The sequence below is a fragment of the Oncorhynchus gorbuscha genome, linkage group LG01, assembly GCF_021184085.1.
Source record: "Oncorhynchus gorbuscha isolate QuinsamMale2020 ecotype Even-year linkage group LG01, OgorEven_v1.0, whole genome shotgun sequence".
Lineage (NCBI taxonomy): Eukaryota > Metazoa > Chordata > Actinopteri > Salmoniformes > Salmonidae > Oncorhynchus > Oncorhynchus gorbuscha.
Genome location: NC_060173.1, coordinates 32644601 through 32662623, shown reverse-complemented (window position 1 = coordinate 32662623; position 18023 = coordinate 32644601). Strand labels below are relative to the sequence as shown.

The 18023-nt window shown below is 46.1% G+C and overlaps 1 protein-coding gene across 1 annotated transcript in view; it reads left to right on the top strand.

The window, feature by feature from the left end:
* LOC124036204 (semaphorin-3E-like) overlaps positions 1-18023 on the top strand; it is a 77378-nt gene that overhangs the window by 38994 nt on the left and 20361 nt on the right. Inside the window, exons 6-8 of the mRNA XM_046350469.1 lie at positions 392-508; positions 10457-10599; positions 13415-13529. Coding sequence (XP_046206425.1) covers positions 392-508; positions 10457-10599; positions 13415-13529 — 375 coding nt within the window. The remainder of the gene's footprint in view (positions 1-391; positions 509-10456; positions 10600-13414; positions 13530-18023) is intronic.

The window sequence follows — 18023 nt, the reverse complement described above, 5'->3', positions numbered from 1 at the left end:
ACATATTACAACGCATTTTCACTTCTGTTCTTTCACTTTCCACCTTCTTTTGTGTTTCATGACACAGTATGTTCTTGTCCCAGTTGTCTCTCTGTCTCAGTCAGGCACGTTCACCCAAACCCTTTTCAAGACTCGTACTCTAGTCTAGTAGAATTGCTGTTACTGAGTATTGCACAGTGCTCAGAGGCAGGTTTAGTTTTAGCACAATGCTGCCACCATGTGGAAATAAAATATTGATTGTGATAAATAACTAAACATAGTTTTCTCAAAATCACCCACATTTGCAATTGATTGTAATTTTGTAATTCATTGTATGTCTGTGTGAAAAATCAGAAGTGTAAAACTTTTCTCCTGTGAAACATCTGGTTCATATACTCTGCGTGTTTGTTAGGAGGAGAGCTGTATATCGGCCTGTACACAGACTACTGGGAGAATGACGCAGCTCTGTGTCGACTGAACAACCAGAGCTACACACGCACTGAGAGAGACGACAGACAACAGCTCAACGGTCAGTGGCTGGGCATTTATGTATCAGGTTTGATGTAGATAATAATATGTTGAAATTACTTTAATTAGATTGTATTGATTTAGTTATTCATCAGGTTTCCAGATTGTTCCATTTACCACCAGGACAAGATCAAATGTAAAAACAAAATAAACCTCTGACCAGTACAGTGTGATTATGGTCAATGCATTTTTGATGAACATTCAACGTGAAGAGAGCAACTGTAACCATCCCTTTATCGTAGCAAACGTTCATATGTCTCAATAGTGAATCACATGACCGACCTTGGCTCCATCTGATCCCACGACTTCAACATATACGGTCTCACCACAATCGTAGGCAACATGGGTTATTTTCGTGACATAGCGGTCCTCAATGAATGTGTACTGTAGGATTGGATACTATATAGATATATGTATTAGGGAAAAAAATGACCATGACAAATTACTTTAGACAAAATAGTTGAGTTATTAACCATGCTCTTACAATGCTGGCTCCAGCAGCACCTGCAGTCATCAATAGGTATGAATGTCTTTCCAATTGTTTTATTTAACTAGGCAACTCAGTTAAGAACACATTTTTACTTACAATGACAGCCTAGAAACAGTGCCTTGTTCAGGGGCAGAATGGAAGGTTTTTACCTTGTCACCTCTGGGATTTGATCTAGCAACCATTTGTTACTGGCCCAACACTCTAACCTCTAGGCTACCTGCTGCCCCCAATGAGGAAACAAATGAAAAATGAACCATGAACTTTTAGGCCTGAAACATGTTTAACTTCTGAATAACTATATACTACATACTGAAGAGGTCCAGTATGTAGCTTTGTGGTGACACAACCAAATTCACATAGAAGTGTGATTGATACATCTTTCATTCTCATTGAAAGCAGGTGTAGATCCGTTCTACATGTGCTATTTCTATGCTTCTCCCGGTCCTTAAATTGAGCTTTTACTTATTTTTGCTCTTTTGTACACCAGCTTCAAACAGCTGAAAATAAGACATTTTGGGTAATTGAAAATATTTCTCCATCAGTTTAGATTGTACAATGATTCTCTACACTTTTAAACTGAAATTAGGTGAACATTTTAGAATTTGAGCAACCAGGTAATGTCGGAGCGAATTCTACATATCATATGCCTACCTTTAACATTTCAGTCTGGGGGTTCATCAAAAACACAGTGAAGTCATTGCTTAACTTATTTCACAAATAACAATTACGTGAGAGGAATTCTCTCTTAATTAACAGCAGAAATGATAGTGTAGTCCCTATTGAATCTCTGTGACATGGGGTGTCAGGACCCGGTTACGAACCCGGGGCTCCGGAGTGAGAAACAGTCACTTAACCAACTGAGCCACAAATAGTTGGCAGAACCCAGAAGATGAGGCAGACACAGCAGTACTTGAGACGGTGTATTTAATGAAGTAAAAAGTGAAGTTCTTCAGGAAAACATGTAACTCCACATCCTCAAAAGGAATTCCACAAGAACAAAGGTAATCCTCCAAGACAAAAAGGTAAATCCACAAGGTGGAAGGTATAGCACAAAAAGCCTCAAAAAATACTCAAAAACAAACAAACAAGAACAAAAAACAGAATTCCACAAGAGAGTCCACCGGGATCAACAAGAGTTCAACGAGAACTAGGGCTGGGTGCTAACATACTAACACAGAGCAAAGGACTGAGGAAAACAAAGGGTTTAAATACAATCAGGGGAAACGAGGCACAGGTGCAAATAATAATGGGGATCAAGGGAAAACAAAAGGTCAAAAGGCACAATGGGGGCATCTAGTGACCAAAAACCGTAACAACCCTGGCCAAATCCTGACATGGGGAATTTCCTATTTGCTTATGTTGATACAAGTTCTCTTAAAGTAAGCGCTTTTTAAAACTTAAAACTTTTTTAATTTTCCAAAATGGATACACTGAATACTTAGACATGTATTTCATTTTTTTGAACAATGTTATTTCATTTTCTTTAACAATACAGAACATACACATACAAACGTCAATGTCACACCTGCCCAGACCCACCTGCTCACACCCCCATCTCCAGCGCCCGCACCACTCTCATCAACGTCACACCTGCCCAGACCCACCTGCTCACACCCCCATCTCCAGCGCCCGCACCACTCTCATCAACAACGTCACACCTGCCCAGACCCACCTGCTCACACCCCCATCTCCAGCGCCCGCACCACTCTCATCAACAACGTCACACCTGCCCAGACCCACCTGCTCACACCCCCATCTCCAGCGCCCGCACCACTCTCATCAACAACGTCACACCTGCCCTGACCCACCTGCTCACACCCCCATCTCCAGCGCCCGCACCACTCTCATCAACGACGTCACACTTGCCCAGACCAACCTGCTCACACCCCAATCTCCAGCGCCCGCACCACTCTCATCAACGACGTCACACTTGCCCAGACCCACCTGCTCACACCCCCATCTCCAGCGCCCGCACCACTCTCATCAACGACGTCACACTTGCCCAGACCCACCTGCTCACACCCCCATCTCCAGCGCCCGCACCACTCTCATCAACGACTTCACACTTGCCCAGACCAACCTGCTCACACCCCCATCTCCAGCGCCCGCACCACTCTCATCAACGACGTCACACTTGCCCAGACCCACCTTGTCATGTATTGTATTGTCATGTCTTGTCCCTGTGCTTTCTCTTCTCTTCGTTTCCCCCTGCTGGTCGTATTAGGTTTCTTTCTCTCTCTCTATCCCTCTCTCTCTCTATCGTTCCGTTCCTGCTCCCAGCTGTTCCTCATTCTCCTAACGACCTTGTTTACTCTCTCACACCTGTCCCCTATTTTGCCCTCTGATTAGGTCTCTATTTCTCTCTCGGTTTCTGCCTCTGTCCTTGTCGGATTCTTGTTTGCTGTGTTCCGTTCTGTCGTGTTTTGCCTTTTCATCAGATGCTGCGTGTGAGCAGGTGTCTCTGTCCGCTACGGCCCGCGCCTACCCGAAGGGACCTGCAGTCTGTCGCCGCTTGTCCTGCAATTCTCCTCAACAACTAGAGGATTTATCTTTTCCCTGTTTGGACATCTCCTGTAAAGGATTGAGGATTATGTTTTCCCTGTTTGGACTTTAATAAACTCGGTTTCTGTTAAGTCGCTTTTGGGTCCTCACTCACCTGCATAACAGAAGAATCCGACCAAGAATGGACCCAGCGACTACGGATCCTCGCTACTCAGCCGTCGAGATCCAGGGAGCGATGCTAGGCAGACACGAGCAGGAATTGTCTGCTGCTCGGCATGCCGTTGAGACCCTGGCCGCTCAGGTCTCCGACCTCTCAAAACATTTTCACAATCTCCGTCTCGATCCACCAGCTACTTCCTGGGCTTCCGAGTCTCCGGAGCCCAGAATTAATAACCCACCGTGTTACTCTGGGCAGCCCACTGAATGCCGCTCGTTTCTCACCCAGTGTGATATTGTGTTCTCTCTCCAGCCCAAAACATACTCAAGGGGTAGAGCTCGTATCGCCTACGTCATATCTCTCCTTACTGGACGGGCTCGTGAGTGGGGCACGGCAATCTGGGAGGCAAGGGCTGAGTGTACTAACGAGTATCAGAACTTTAAAGAGGAGATGATACGGGTTTTTGATCGTTCAGTTTTTGGGAAAGAAGCTTCCAGGGCCCTGGCTTCCCTATGTCAAGGTAATCGATCCATAACGGATTACTCTATAGAGTTTCGCACTCTTGCTGCCTCCAGTGACTGGAACGAGCCGGCGTTGCTCGCTCGTTTTCTGGAGGGTCTCCACGCTGAGGTTAAGGATGAGATTCTCTCCCGGGAGGTTCCTTCCAGCGTGGATTCTTTGATTGAACTCGCCATCCGCATTGAACGACGGGTAGATCTTCGTCACCGAGCTCGTGGAAGAGAGCTCGCGTTAACAGTGTCCCCCCTCTCCGCATCACTACCATCTCCCCCCACTGGCTCAGGTGTTGAGCCCATGCACCTGGGGGGTATTCGCATCTCGACTAAGGAGAGGGAACGGAGAATCACCAACCGCCTCTGTCTCTATTGTGGTTCCGCTGGACATTTTGTCATGTCATGTCCAGTAAAAGCCAGAGCTCATCAGTAAGCGGAGGGCTACTGGTGAGCGCTACTACTCAGGTCTCTCCGTCAAGATCCTGTACTACCTTGTCGGTCCATCTACGCTTGTCCGGTTCGGCAGCTTCCTGCAGTGCCTTGATAGACTCTGGGGCTGAGGGCTGTTTTATGGATGAAGCCTGGGCTCGGGAACATGACATTCCTCTCAGACAGTTAGGGGAGCCCACGGCCATGTTCGCCTTGGATGGTAGTCCTCTCCCCAGTATATTATGTGAAACGCTACCTTTAACCCTCACTGTTTCTGGTAATCATAGTGAGACCATTTCTTTTTTGATTTTTCGTTCACCTTTTACACCTGTTGTTTTGGGTCATCCCTGGCTAGTGTGTCATAATCCTTCTATTAATTGGTCTAGTAATTCTATCCTCTCCTGGAACGTTTCTTGTCATGTGAAATGTTTAATGTCTGCTATCCCTCCTGTTTCTTCTGCCCCCTTTTCACAGGAGGAGCCTGGTGATTTGACAGGGGTGCCGGAGGAATATCATGATCTGCGCACGGTCTTCAGTCGGTCCAGGGCCACCTCCCTTCCTCCTCACCGGTCGTATGATTGTAGTATTGATCTCCTTCCGGGGACCACTCCCCCCCGGGGTAGACTATACTCTCTGTCGGCTCCCGAACGCAAGGCTCTCGAAGATTATCTGTCTGTTGCTCTCGACGCCGGTACCGTAGTCCCTTCTTCCTCTCCCGCCGGAGCGGGGTTTTTTTTTGTTAAGAAGAAGGACGGTACCCTGCGCCCCTGCGTGGATTATCGAGGGCTGAATGACATAACGGTTAAGAATCGTTTTCCGCTTCCCCTTATGTCGTCAGCCTTCGAGATTCTGCAGGGAGCCAGGTTCTTTACTAAGTTGGACCTTCGTAACGCTTACCATCTCGTGCGCATCAGGGAGGGGGACGAGTGGAAAACGGCGTTTAACACTCCGTTAGGGCATTTTGAATACCGGGTTCTGCCGTTCGGTCTCGCTAATGCTCCAGCTGTCTTTCAGGCATTAGTGAATGATGTTCTGAGAGACATGCTGAACATCTTTGTTTTCGTTTACCTTGACGATATCCTGATTTTTTCACCGTCACTCCAGATTCATGTTCAGCACGTTCGACGTGTTCTCCAGCGCCTTTTAGAGAATTGTCTTTATGTGAAGGCTGAGAAGTGCGCTTTTCATGTCTCCTCCATCACATTTCTCGGTTCTGTTATTTCCGCTGAAGGCATTCAGATGGATCCCGCTAAGGTCCATGCTTTCAGCGATTGGCCCGTCCCTAAGTCACGTGTCGAGCTGCAGCGCTTTCTCGGTTTCGCGAATTTCTATCGGCGTTTCATTCGTAATTTCGGTCAAGTGGCAGCTCCTCTCACAGCCCTTACTTCTGTCAAGACGTGCTTTAAGTGGTCCGTTTCCGCCCAGGGAGCTTTTGATCTCCTCAAGAAGCATTTTACATCCGCTCCTATCCTTGTTACACCTGACCTCACTAAACAATTCATTGTCGAGGTTGACGCGTCAGAGGTGGGCGTGGGAGCCATTCTGTCCCAGCGCTCCCATTCTGACGATAAGGTCCACCCTTGCGCGTATTTTTCTCATCGCCTGTCGCCGTCGGAACGTAACTATGATGTGGGAAACCGCGAACTGCTCGCCATCCGCTTAGCCCTAGGCGAATGGCGACAGTGGTTGGAGGGGGCGACCGTTCCTTTTGTCGTTTGGACTGACCATAAGAACCTTGAGTACATCCGTTCTGCCAAACGACTCAATGCGCGTCAGGCTCGTTGGGCGTTGTTTTTCGCTCGTTTCGAGTTCGTTATTTTTTATCGTCCGGGCACTAAGAACACCAAGCCTGATGCTTTATCCCGTCTCTTCAGTTCTTCTGTAGCCTCTACCGACCCCGAGGGGATTCTTCCTGAGGGGCGTGTTGTCGGGTTGACTGTCTGGGTAATTGAGAGACAGGTAAAGCAAGCACTCACTCACACTCCATCGCCGCGCGCTTGTCCTAGGAACCTTCTTTTCGTTCCCGTTTCTACTCGTCTGGCCGTTCTTCAGTGGGCTCACTCTGCCAAGTTAGCTGGCCACCCCGGCGTTCGGGGTACGCTTGCTTCTATTCGCCAGCGTTTTTGGTGGCCTACTCAGGAGCGTGACACGCGCCGTTTCGTGGCTGCTTGTTCGGATTGCGCGCAGACTAAGTCCGGTAACTCTCCACCTGCCGGTCGTCTCAGACCGCTTTCCATTCCCTCTCGACCGTGGTCTCACATCGCCTTAGACTTTATTACCGGTCTGCCTTCGTCAGCGGGGAAGACTGTTATTCTAACGGTTGTCGATAGGTTCTCTAAGGCGGCTCATTTTATTCCCCTCGCTAAGCTACCTTCCGCTAAAGAGACGGCACAAATCATCATTGAGAATGTGTTCAGAATTCATGGCCTTCCGTCAGACGCCGTTTCGGACAGGGGTCCGCAATTCACGTCTCAGTTTTGGAGGGAGTTTTGTCGTTTGATTGGGGCTTCCGTCAGTCTCTCTTCCGGTTTTCATCCCCAGTCTAACGGTCAAGCAGAACGGGCCAATCAGACTATTGGTCGCATCTTACGCAGTCTTTCCTTTCGAAACCCTGCGTCTTGGGCAGAACAGCTCCCCTGGGCAGAATACGCTCACAACTCGCTTCCTTCGTCTGCGACCGGGCTATCTCCTTTTCAGAGTAGCCTTGGGTACCAGCCCCCTCTGTTCTCGTCCCAGCTCGCCGAGTCCAGCGTTCCCTCTGCTCAGGCTTTTGTTCAACGTTGTGAGCGAACCTGGAAGAGGGTCAGGTCTGCACTTTGCCGTTATAGGGCGCAGACTGTGAGAGCCGCTAATAAGCGTAGGACTAAGAGTCCTAGGTATTGTCGCGGTCAGAAAGTATGGCTCTCCACTCGTAACCTTCCCCTTATGACAGCTTCTCGCAAATTGACCCCGCGGTTCATTGGTCCGTTCCGTATTTCTCAGGTTGTTAATCCTGTCGCAGTGCGACTTCTTCTTCCGCGACATCTTCGTCGCGTCCACCCAGTCTTCCATGTCTCCTGTGTCAAGCCTTTTCTTCGCGTCCCCGTTCGTCTCCCCCCCCCCCGTCCTTGTCGAGGGCGCACCTATCTACAGGGTCCGGTAGATTATGGACATGCGTCCTCGGGGACGTGGTCATCAGTACCTTGTGGATTGGGAGGGGTACGGTCCTGAGGAAAGGAGTTGTGTTCCGTCTCGGGACGTGCTGGACCGTTCGCTGATCGATGATTTCCTCCGTTGCCGCCAGGTTTCCTCCTCGAGTGCGCCAGGAGGCGCTCGGTGAGTGGGGGGGTACTGTCATGTATTGTATTGTCATGTCTTGTCCCTGTGCTTTCTCTTCTCTTCGTTTCCCCCTGCTGGTCGTATTAGGTTTCTTTCTCTCTCTCTATCGTTCCGTTCCTGCTCCCAGCTGTTCCTCATTCTCCTAACGACCTTGTTTACTCTCTCACACCTGTCCCCTATTTTGCCCTCTGATTAGGTCTCTATTTCTCTCTCGGTTTCTGCCTCTGTCCTTGTCGGATTCTTGATTGCTGTGCCCTTGTTCCGTCCTGTCGTGTTTTGCCTTTTCATCAGATGCTGCGTGTGAGCAGGTGTCTCTGTCCGCTACGGCCCGCGCCTACCCGAAGGGACCTGCAGTCTGTCGCCGCTTGTCCTGCAATTCTCCTCAACAACTAGAGGATTTATGTTTTCCCTGTTTGGACATCTCTTGTAAAGGATTGAGGATTATGTTTTCCCTGTTTGGACTTTAATAAACTCAGTTTCTGTTAAGTCGCTTTTGGGTCCTCACTCACCTGCATAACACACCTGCTCACACCCCCATCTCCAGCGCCCGCACCACTCTCATCAACAACGTCACACTTGCCCAGACCCACCTGCTCACACCCCCATCTCCAGCGCCCGCACCACTCTCATCAACAACGTCACACTTGCCCAGACCCACCTGCTCACACCCCCATCTCCAGCGCCCGCACCACTCTCATCAACAACGTCACACCTGCCCAGACCCACCAGCTCACACCCCCATCTCCAGCGCCCGCACCACTCTCATCAACAACGTCACACCTGCCCAGACCCACCCGCTCACACCCCCATCTCCAGCGCCCGCACCACTCTCATCAACAACGTCACACCTGCCCAGACCCACCCGCTCACACCCCCATCTCCAGCGCCCGCACCACTCTCATCAACAACGTCACGCCTGCCCAGACCCACCTGCTCACACCTCCATCTCCAGCGCCCGCACCACTCTCATCAACAACGTCACACCTGCCCAGACCCACCTGCTCACACCCCCATCTCCAGCGCCCGCACCACTCTCATCAGCAACGTCATACTTGCCCAGACCCACCTGCTCACACCCCCATCTCCAGCGCCCGCACCACTCTCATCAACAACGTCACACTTGCCCAGACCCACCTGCTCACACCCCCATCTCCAGCGCCCGCACCACTCTCATCAACAACGTCACACTTGCCCAGAGCCACCTGCTCACACCCCCATCTCCAGCGCCCACACCACTCTCATCAACAACGTCACACCTGCCCAGACCCACCTGCTCAAACCCCCATCTCCAGCGCCCGCACCACTCTCTTCAACAACGTCACACCTGCCCAGACCCACCTGCTCACACCTCCATCTCCAGCGCCCGCACCACTCTCTTCAACAACGTGACACCTGCCCAGACCCACCTGCTCACACCCCCATCTCCAGCGCCCGCACCACTCTCATCAACAACGTCACACCTGCCCAGACCCACCTGCTCAAACCCCCATCTCCAGCCCCCGCACCACTCTCATCAACAACGTCACACCTGCCCAGACCCACCTGCTCACACCTCCATCTCCAGCGCCCGCACCACTCTCTTCAACAACGTCACACCTGCCCAGACCCACCTGCTCACACCTCCATCTCCAGCGCCCGCACCACTCTCTTCAACAACGTGACACCTGCCCAGACCCACCTGCTCACACCTCCATCTCCAGCGCCCGCACCACTCTCATCAACAACGTCACACCTGCCCAGACCCACCTGCTCACACCCCCATCTCCAGGGCCCGCACCACTCTCATCAACAACGTCACACCTGCCCAGACCCACCTGCTCACACCCCCATCTCCAGCGCCCGCACCACTCTCATCAACAACGTCACACCTGCCCAGACCCACCTGCTCACACCCCCATCTCCAGCACCACTCTCTTCCACATGGCCTCAAACTGCACCATTTTGTTTCTCTCTGTTGCCCACTCACTTTCAACATTTAGATTATAAAGCATCTGACCTTTCCATTGTCTTAACAACGGAGGATTAAACATATATTTACAATAATAATACCAACAGTACCTTTTTCACAAACTATACAGTATACTCCGAGTATACCAAAGTTTAGGAACACCTTCCTAATATTGAGTTCACCCTCTGAATGGCACACTTACCTGGCTGGAATGTAGTGTAATGGCTGGAAAGTGTTTCATTCCATTCCATTATCTGTTATGAGCTGTCCTCCCCTCAGCAGCCTCCACTGACACATACACAATCCATGTCTCGTTTGGCTCAAGGCTTCAAAATCTTTCATTAACCTGTCTCCTCCCCTTCATCTACACTGCATTCACCTGGATAAACCTGTTCAGTCTATGTCATAGAAAAAGCAGGTGTTCTTGATGTTTTGTACTCTCAGTGTATATGCTTTCACGCCTAAATAAAGTTGAATGAAAGTAGATTGCGTGACATTTCCAGGACAGCACAGTAAGGTTTGTACTGGAAAGCTAAATTACACTACATGGTCAACTTCTCTTTCTCTTTCTGAAACTGTCATCTTTCCTCCAGAGCCGAAGTTCATTGGGTCGATGGTGATTCCTGATAACAATGACAGGGATGATGACAAGGTCTACTTCTTCTTCACGGAGAGAGGGACGGACGCAGAGGGGGTTAACAAGGCTGTTTACACCAGGGTGGGACGGATCTGTGCGGTGAGAACGGAACTAATGCTTTGCTTTATCCTGCATGCCAGAATATCCCCATATACAGTGCCTTCAAAGTATTCATACCCCTTCACTTATTCCACATTTTGTTGTGTTACAGCCTGAATTAAAAATGTATTTAAAAAAATCATACACAGTACCATACCCAATAACACATAATGAAAAAGTGAAAACATGTGTTTAGAAATTCTTGTAAAATTATAAAAAATTAAATACATAATTATCTTATTTCCATAAGTATTCACACCCGTGAGTCAATGCATGTTACATTCTTTTCAAAATTCGTCATGCTCTGTGAAATTGGTTGTTGACCATTACTAGACAACCATTTCCATGTCTTGCCATAGATTTTCAAGCAGATTGAAGTTAAAACTGTAACTCAGCCACTCACAAACATGTAATGTCTTCTTTGGAAGTAACTACAGCGTAGATTTGGCCTTATGATTTAGGTTATTGTCCTGCTGAAAGGTGAATTCATCTCCAGGTGTCGGGTGGAAAGCAAACTGAACCAGGTTTTCCTATAAGATTTTGCCTGTGATTAGCTCCGTTCCGTTTTTTCCGTTTTTTTATCCTGAAAAACTCTCCAGTCCTTAATGATTTCAAGCATACGAATAACACGATGCAGCCACCACTATGCTTGAAAATATGGAGAGTGGTACTCAGTAATATGTTGTTTTGGATTTGTTCCAAACATACTGTGCCTTCGGAAAGTATTCAGACCCCTTGACATTTTCCACATTTTGTTATTCTAAAAATGATTAATAACACAAAATACACCATAATGACAGAGCAAAATCAAATCTTTGGACTTTTGCTCATTTATAAAAAATAAAAAACTGAAATATCACATGTACATACTATTTACTTTGTTGAAGCATCTTTGGCAGCGATTACAGCCTCATGTCTTCTTGGGTATGACACTACAAGCTTGGCACAACTGTAATTGGAGAATTTCTCCCATTCTTCTATGCAGATCCTCTCAAGCTCTGTCAGGTTGGATGGGGAGCGTTGCTGCACAAAAATTTTCAGGTCTCTCCAGAGATGTTCGATCGTGTTCAAGTCCGGGCTCTGGCTGGGCCACCCAAGGACATTCAGAGACTTAACCCAAAGCCACTCCTGCATTGTCTTGGCTGTTTCAGGCATTCTGCTTGGCATTCAGGCCAATCTTGGTTTCATCAGACCATAAAATACGGGTTCTCATGGTCTGATAGTCTTTAGGTGCCTTTTGTCAAACTCCAAGCGGGCTGTCATGTACCTTTTACTGAGGAGTGACTTCTGTCTCCGTAAAGGCCTGATTGGTGGAGTGGTGCAGAGATGGTTGTCCTACTGGAAGGTTCTCCCATCTCCACAGAGGATCTCTAGAGCTCTGTCAGTGAACATCGGGTTCTTGGTCATCTCCCTGACCAAGGCCCTTCTCCCCCGATTGCTCAGTTTGGCCAGGCGACCAGCTCAAGGAAGAATATTGGGGGTTCCAAACTTCTTCCGTTTAAGAATGATGAATTTCACTGTGTTTCACTGTGTTCTTGGGGACATTCATTGCTTCAGAAATGTTTTGCTACCCGTCCCCATATCTATGCCTCGACACAATCCTGTCTCTGAGCTCTACGGACAATTCCTTCGACCTCATTGCTTGGTTTTTGTGCTGACATGCACTGTCAACTGTGGAACCTTATATAGACAGATGTTTGCCTTTCCAAATCATGTCCAATCAAGGTGGACTCCAATCAAGTTGTAAAAACATCTCAAGGATGATCAATGGAAACAGGATGCACCTGAGCTCAATTTCGAGTCACACAGCAAAGGGTCTGTAAAACAGCATAAAATTCTAAAAAACCTGTTTTCCCTTTGTCGTTATATGGGAATTGTGTGTATATATTTTTGTGTGTGTAGATGTTGTGTGTAGATTTTTAATTGAATCAATTTTAGAATACGGCTGTAAAGTGACAATATGTGGAAAAAGTCAAGGGGTCTGAATACTTTCCGAAGGCAATGTGACCCTTTGTAGTATTACTTTAGTGCCTTGTTGCAAACAAGATGCATGTTTTGGAATATTTTATTTCTGTAGAGGCTTCCTTTTTTCACTCTGTCAATTAGTTCAGTATTGTGGAGTAACTACAATGTTGTTGATCCATCCTCAGTTTTCTCCTATCACAGCCATTGAACTGTAACTGTTTCAAAGGCACCATTGGTCTCATGGTGAAATCCGAAAACCTCTCTGGTCTCCTTCCTCTTCCTCTAATGAGTTAGGAAGGACGCCTGTATCTTTGTAGTGACTGGGTGTATTGAAACACCGTCCAAAGTGTAAATTCTAACTTCACCATGCTCAAAGGGATAAATATATATTTCTTCATCTACCTTCTAGGCAAGGCATTGGAAAACCTCTCTGGTCTTTGTGGTTGAATCTGTGTTTGCAATTCACTGCTCGACTGAGGGAACTTACAGATATTTGTATGTGTGGAGTCATGTTAAGCACAAACCATGCAAGTTATTATGTGACTTGTCAAGCAAATGTGTACTGCTAAACGTATTTATGCTTGCCATAACAAAAGGTTTGAATACTTATTGATTCAAGACATAAACATAAACATTTTTAAAAACATAATTCCACTTTGACATTATGTGATATTGTGTGTAAAAAATAAATAAATCTAAATTTGATAAATTTTGCATTCAGGCTGTTGTAGCTTAACAAATGTGGAAAAAGTCAAGGGGTGTGAATACTTTCTGAAGGTCCTGTATACTGTCATCGACTTCTTCCCATTCTAACCTCTTCCCTCTCCCTTTCTCCATCCTCTCCCTTCAGAATGATCAGGGAGGTCAGAGGATGTTGGTGAATCGTTGGAGTTCCTTCCTAAAGACTCGTCTCATCTGCTCTGTGGCTGGACCCAATGGCATCGACACACACTTTGACGAGCTAGGTACAGACGTGTGTGTGTGTGTGTGTGTGTGTGTGTGTGTGTGTGTGTGTGTGTGTGTGTGTGTGTGTGTGTGTGTGTGTGTGTGTGTGTGTGTGTGTGTGTGTGTGTGTGTGTGTGTGTGTGTGTGTGTGTGTGTGTGTGTGTGTGTGTGTGTGTGTGTGTGTGTGTGTGTGTGAAGGCAGGGGATATAACTATAGTATATTTTCTTGATGGAACCCTGAAGCTCTCTCTCCCTTCCTCCCCCTCTCTCTCCCTCTCTCTCTCTGTCTCCCTCTCTTTCTCTCACTCTCTCTCCATCTCTCCTTTTTCAAATTCAAATTCAGATTGCTTTATTGGCATTAAACACAATTTGTAGATATTAAATTTCAGTAAATACACTACAATGCAAGAAGCATAATGAAATACAGTTAATTTCAGTGGTAACAATAATAGTACATACAGTTGAAGTCGGTAGTTCACATACACCTTAGCCAAATACATTTAAACTCAGTTTTACACAATCCCTGACATTTAATCCTAGTAAAAATTCCCTGTCTTATGTCTGTTAGAATTACCACTTGATTTTAAGAATGAATGTAAAATGTCAGAATAATAGTAGAGAGAATTATTTATTTCAGCTTTTATTTCTTTCATCTCATTCCTAGTGGGTCAGAAGTTGACATACACTCAATTAGTATTTGGTAGCATTTCCTTTAAATTGTTTAACTTGGGTCGAACACTTTATACAATAAATTGGGTGAATTTTGGCCCATTCCTCCTGACAGAGCTGGTGTAACTGCTTCAGGTTTGAAGGCCTCCTTGCTCACACACGCTCTTTCGGTTCTGCCCACATATTTTCTATTGGATTGAGGTCAGGGCTTTGTGATGGACACTCCAATACCTTGACTTTGTTGTCCTTAAGCCATTTTTCCACAACTTTGGAAGTATGCTTGGGGTCATTGTCCATTTGGAAGACCCATTTGCAACCAAGCATTAACTTCCTGATTGATGTCTTGAGATGTTGCTTCAATATATCCACATAATATTCCACCCTCATGATGCCATCGATTTTGTGAAGTGCACCAGTCCCTCCTGAAGCAAATCAACCCCAAAACATGATGCTGCCACCCCCGTGCTTCACGGTTGGGATGGTGTTCTTCGGCTTGCAACCCTCCCCCTTTTTCCTCAACATAACAATGGTAATTATGGCCAAACTGTTCTATTTTGTTTCATCAGACCAGAGGACATTTCTCCAAAAAGTACGATCTTTGTCCTCATGTGCAGTTGCAAACTGTTGTCAGTCTTTTTTACCGGGGTTTTGGAGAAGTGTCTTCTTCTTTGCTGAGCGGCCTTTCATGTTATGTCGATATAGGACTCGTTTTACTGTGGATATAGATACTTTTGTACCTGTTTCCTTCAAATACATCCACAGGTACACCTCCAATTGACTCAAATGATGTCAATTAGCTATCAGAAGCTTCTAAAGCCATTACATTTATTTTCTGGAATTTTCCAAGCTGTTTAAAGGCACAGTCAATTTAGTGAATGTAAACTTCTGACCCACTGGAATTGTGATACAGTGAATTATAAGTGAAATAATCTGTCTGTAAACAATTGTTGGAAATGTTACTCGTGTCATGCACAAAGTAGATGTCCTAACCGACTTGCCCAAACTATAGTTTGTTAATCAAATCAAATCAAAGTGTATTTGTCATGTGCGCCGAATAAAACAGGCGTTACAGTAACACCTTCCAGTGAAATGCTTACTTACAGGCTCTAACCAATGGTGCGAAAAAAGAAGGTATATGTGTGTGTGTGTGTGTGGGGGGGGTAAGTAAAGAAATAAAACAACAGTAAAAAGTAATTTGAAAAAAGAGTAGCAAGACTATATACCTGTTAGACACCTGTTAGTCAGGCTTATTGAGGTAGTATGTACATGTAGATGTGGTTAAAGTGACTATGCATATATGATGAACAGAGAGTAGCAGAAGCATAAAAAGAGGGGTTGGCGGGTGGTGGGATACAATTTGTGGAGTGGTTGAAGAACAAGTTTTAATGACACCAACCTAAGTGTATGTAAACTTCCAACTTCAACTGTATAATAATGTATACAGGTACAACACTACAGCTAGTGTATTGTGTAATCTTCAGTCAATACATTTAATTAAATAAAACTAAGAATTTTAAAAATAACTCTGGAGCTCTGTCAGAGTGACCATCGGGTTTTTGGTCTCCTCCCTGACCAAGGCCCTTCTCCCCGATCCCTCAGTTTGGCCGGGCGGCCAGCTCTAGGAAGAGACTTGGTGGTTCCAAACTTCTACAATTTAAGAATGATGGGGACCTTCAATGATGCAGACATTTATTGATAGCCTTCCCCAGATCGGTGGCTCAACACAATCCTGTCTCGGATCTCTACGAACAATTCCTTTGTCCGTAATGACTTGGTTTTTGCGCTGACATGCACTGTTAACTTTGGGACCTTATATAGACATGTGTGTGCCTTTCCAAATCATGTCCAATCAATTGAATTTACCACAGGTGGACCCCAATCAAGTTGTAGAAACATCTCAAGGATGATCAATGGAAACAGGATGCACCTGAGCTCAATTTAAAGTCTCATAGCAAAGGGTCTGAATTCTTATGCAAATAAGGTATTTCTGTAGCATCATACCCAAGAAGACTTGAGGCTGTAATCCCTGCCAAAGGTGCTTCAACACCTTTGTGTTGGATATGTTAGTAGTGGCAAGAGATGTCTGTGTCTTGCTCATCTGAGATTAAATTGGCCTCCTCTCTCTTCTTAAATAGCGGGGAGGTGGGGGGGGCTCTGTTGCTCGGCTGGTATGATTGTGTAACTCTGCCTAATGTGGCGTCCTTCAGGTCCTTGGCAAATATTCTGAATCCTTCATGGACCAGGTGTACGTGGTTGTACAAGTGCTTACATGTCAGGTTGGGGTGGTGAGAGATGCAGACATTTGGTAGTGAGGCACAGTCCATGGTGATTATTTGGTTGATATTATGGATCATTTGCCAGGAGAGATCTTTGCTTGGTAGAAGGGTGGATATAATCATGTTTGTCCTTGGGAACAGGGTGTGTGCTTCCTCTACCCCTCTTTCTCCTATTGTGCGCAGGTCATTTGTCCCTGTATGTAATGTAAGGTTGTCAAGACTTTCCAGCTTGGTTTGATAGAGCAGTTATAGTGCACTGTCAGTAGTGGGACACGATAATTTAGCTGTCTGTTGTCTTGGGAATAGTCTGTTATCTTCCAGATACTTCCCATTAGTCTATCAGAAGTGCTGTTTAGGGCGGTCTCCTGGGTTGAACCGGATCCTGTCCCTTGTCCTCTGGATGTGTGTTCAGCTGAACGTGTTCAGACTGCTGGGAGGTTGGCAGGTCAGGGTAGTTACAGCTTTTGGGGTGCACACAGCTGCTACAGGTAAAGGAGGGAGTGATGTACTGTGGGCCTCCTATTTTTTAACCCCAAGTTTTGGGTGTTGCAGGCATTGTTAGTGGAGACGTCCGTTTTTAGTTCATCATCCACTAAAGGATACATTCTGTCGAACTCTTCTTCAAACAGCTCTAGACTGGCATCAGATCATTACTGTTCCATTATTATATATATTAATATGAATTCAATTTTGGGGTTGTGTCCACATACAACTGTCTCATGGTCTTGTTTCCAGACATATTAAGATGTTTGTTTGCTTTGCGCTGGGCTGCATGCCAAACATTTGGACGTTCAGTGAAAAATAGAAGATCCACATTGATTTCTTTGTCTTTTTGTAGCATAAAGTCTGCTCTTAGGGTCTCTGGGTGCTCGTCTAAAACCTTTGCTTTATATTTTTTCTTCCCTGCTTCACTGGCAATACCTTCTGCATGTTTGATAGCAAGGTTGCTGAGCTTGGGGCTTGTAAATGTATCCATCTTAGTTGATTACAGCTGGATACAGTAGATGTTACAGCTAGTTTGCACTTGGCTAGTTGTACCTAGATGTTTTAAAACATAAACCAAGCCTAGCCTTTCTTGTTTTCTGTCTAAATTGTTTTCTCTTGCTTATCTAAGTTTAGTTATTTGTTTTTCCGTCCTTTTTCCTATCCTTTGTCATTTTTATTGTCCATTTGTTCATTTACTAGCTAGGTTTTTTAGCTAACAGCAGGTAGCCAGTAGCTATAAACTCTCCTACAGTAGCAACTCCATAGCAATGTTTATGGGTCTAATCCTGAATACTGATTTGCCATCCAACCGGTGGGTCTAATCCTGAATACTGATTTGCCATCCAACGGGTGGGTCTAATCCTGAATACTGATTTGCCATCCAACGGGTGGGTCTAATCCTGAATACTGATTTGCCAAAACTGCATTTCAGCAGGTGTCTATTCCACAAGTTACCACCGGCTAAATCTATGACGTTAAAATTACTATTTACTCTGTTCCATCTGATTGCACAATCCACTGTCTCATCTACCCAGCCAGGCAATGTATAAACTTGATCTCCACTATAAAAGAATCTAGAAATGA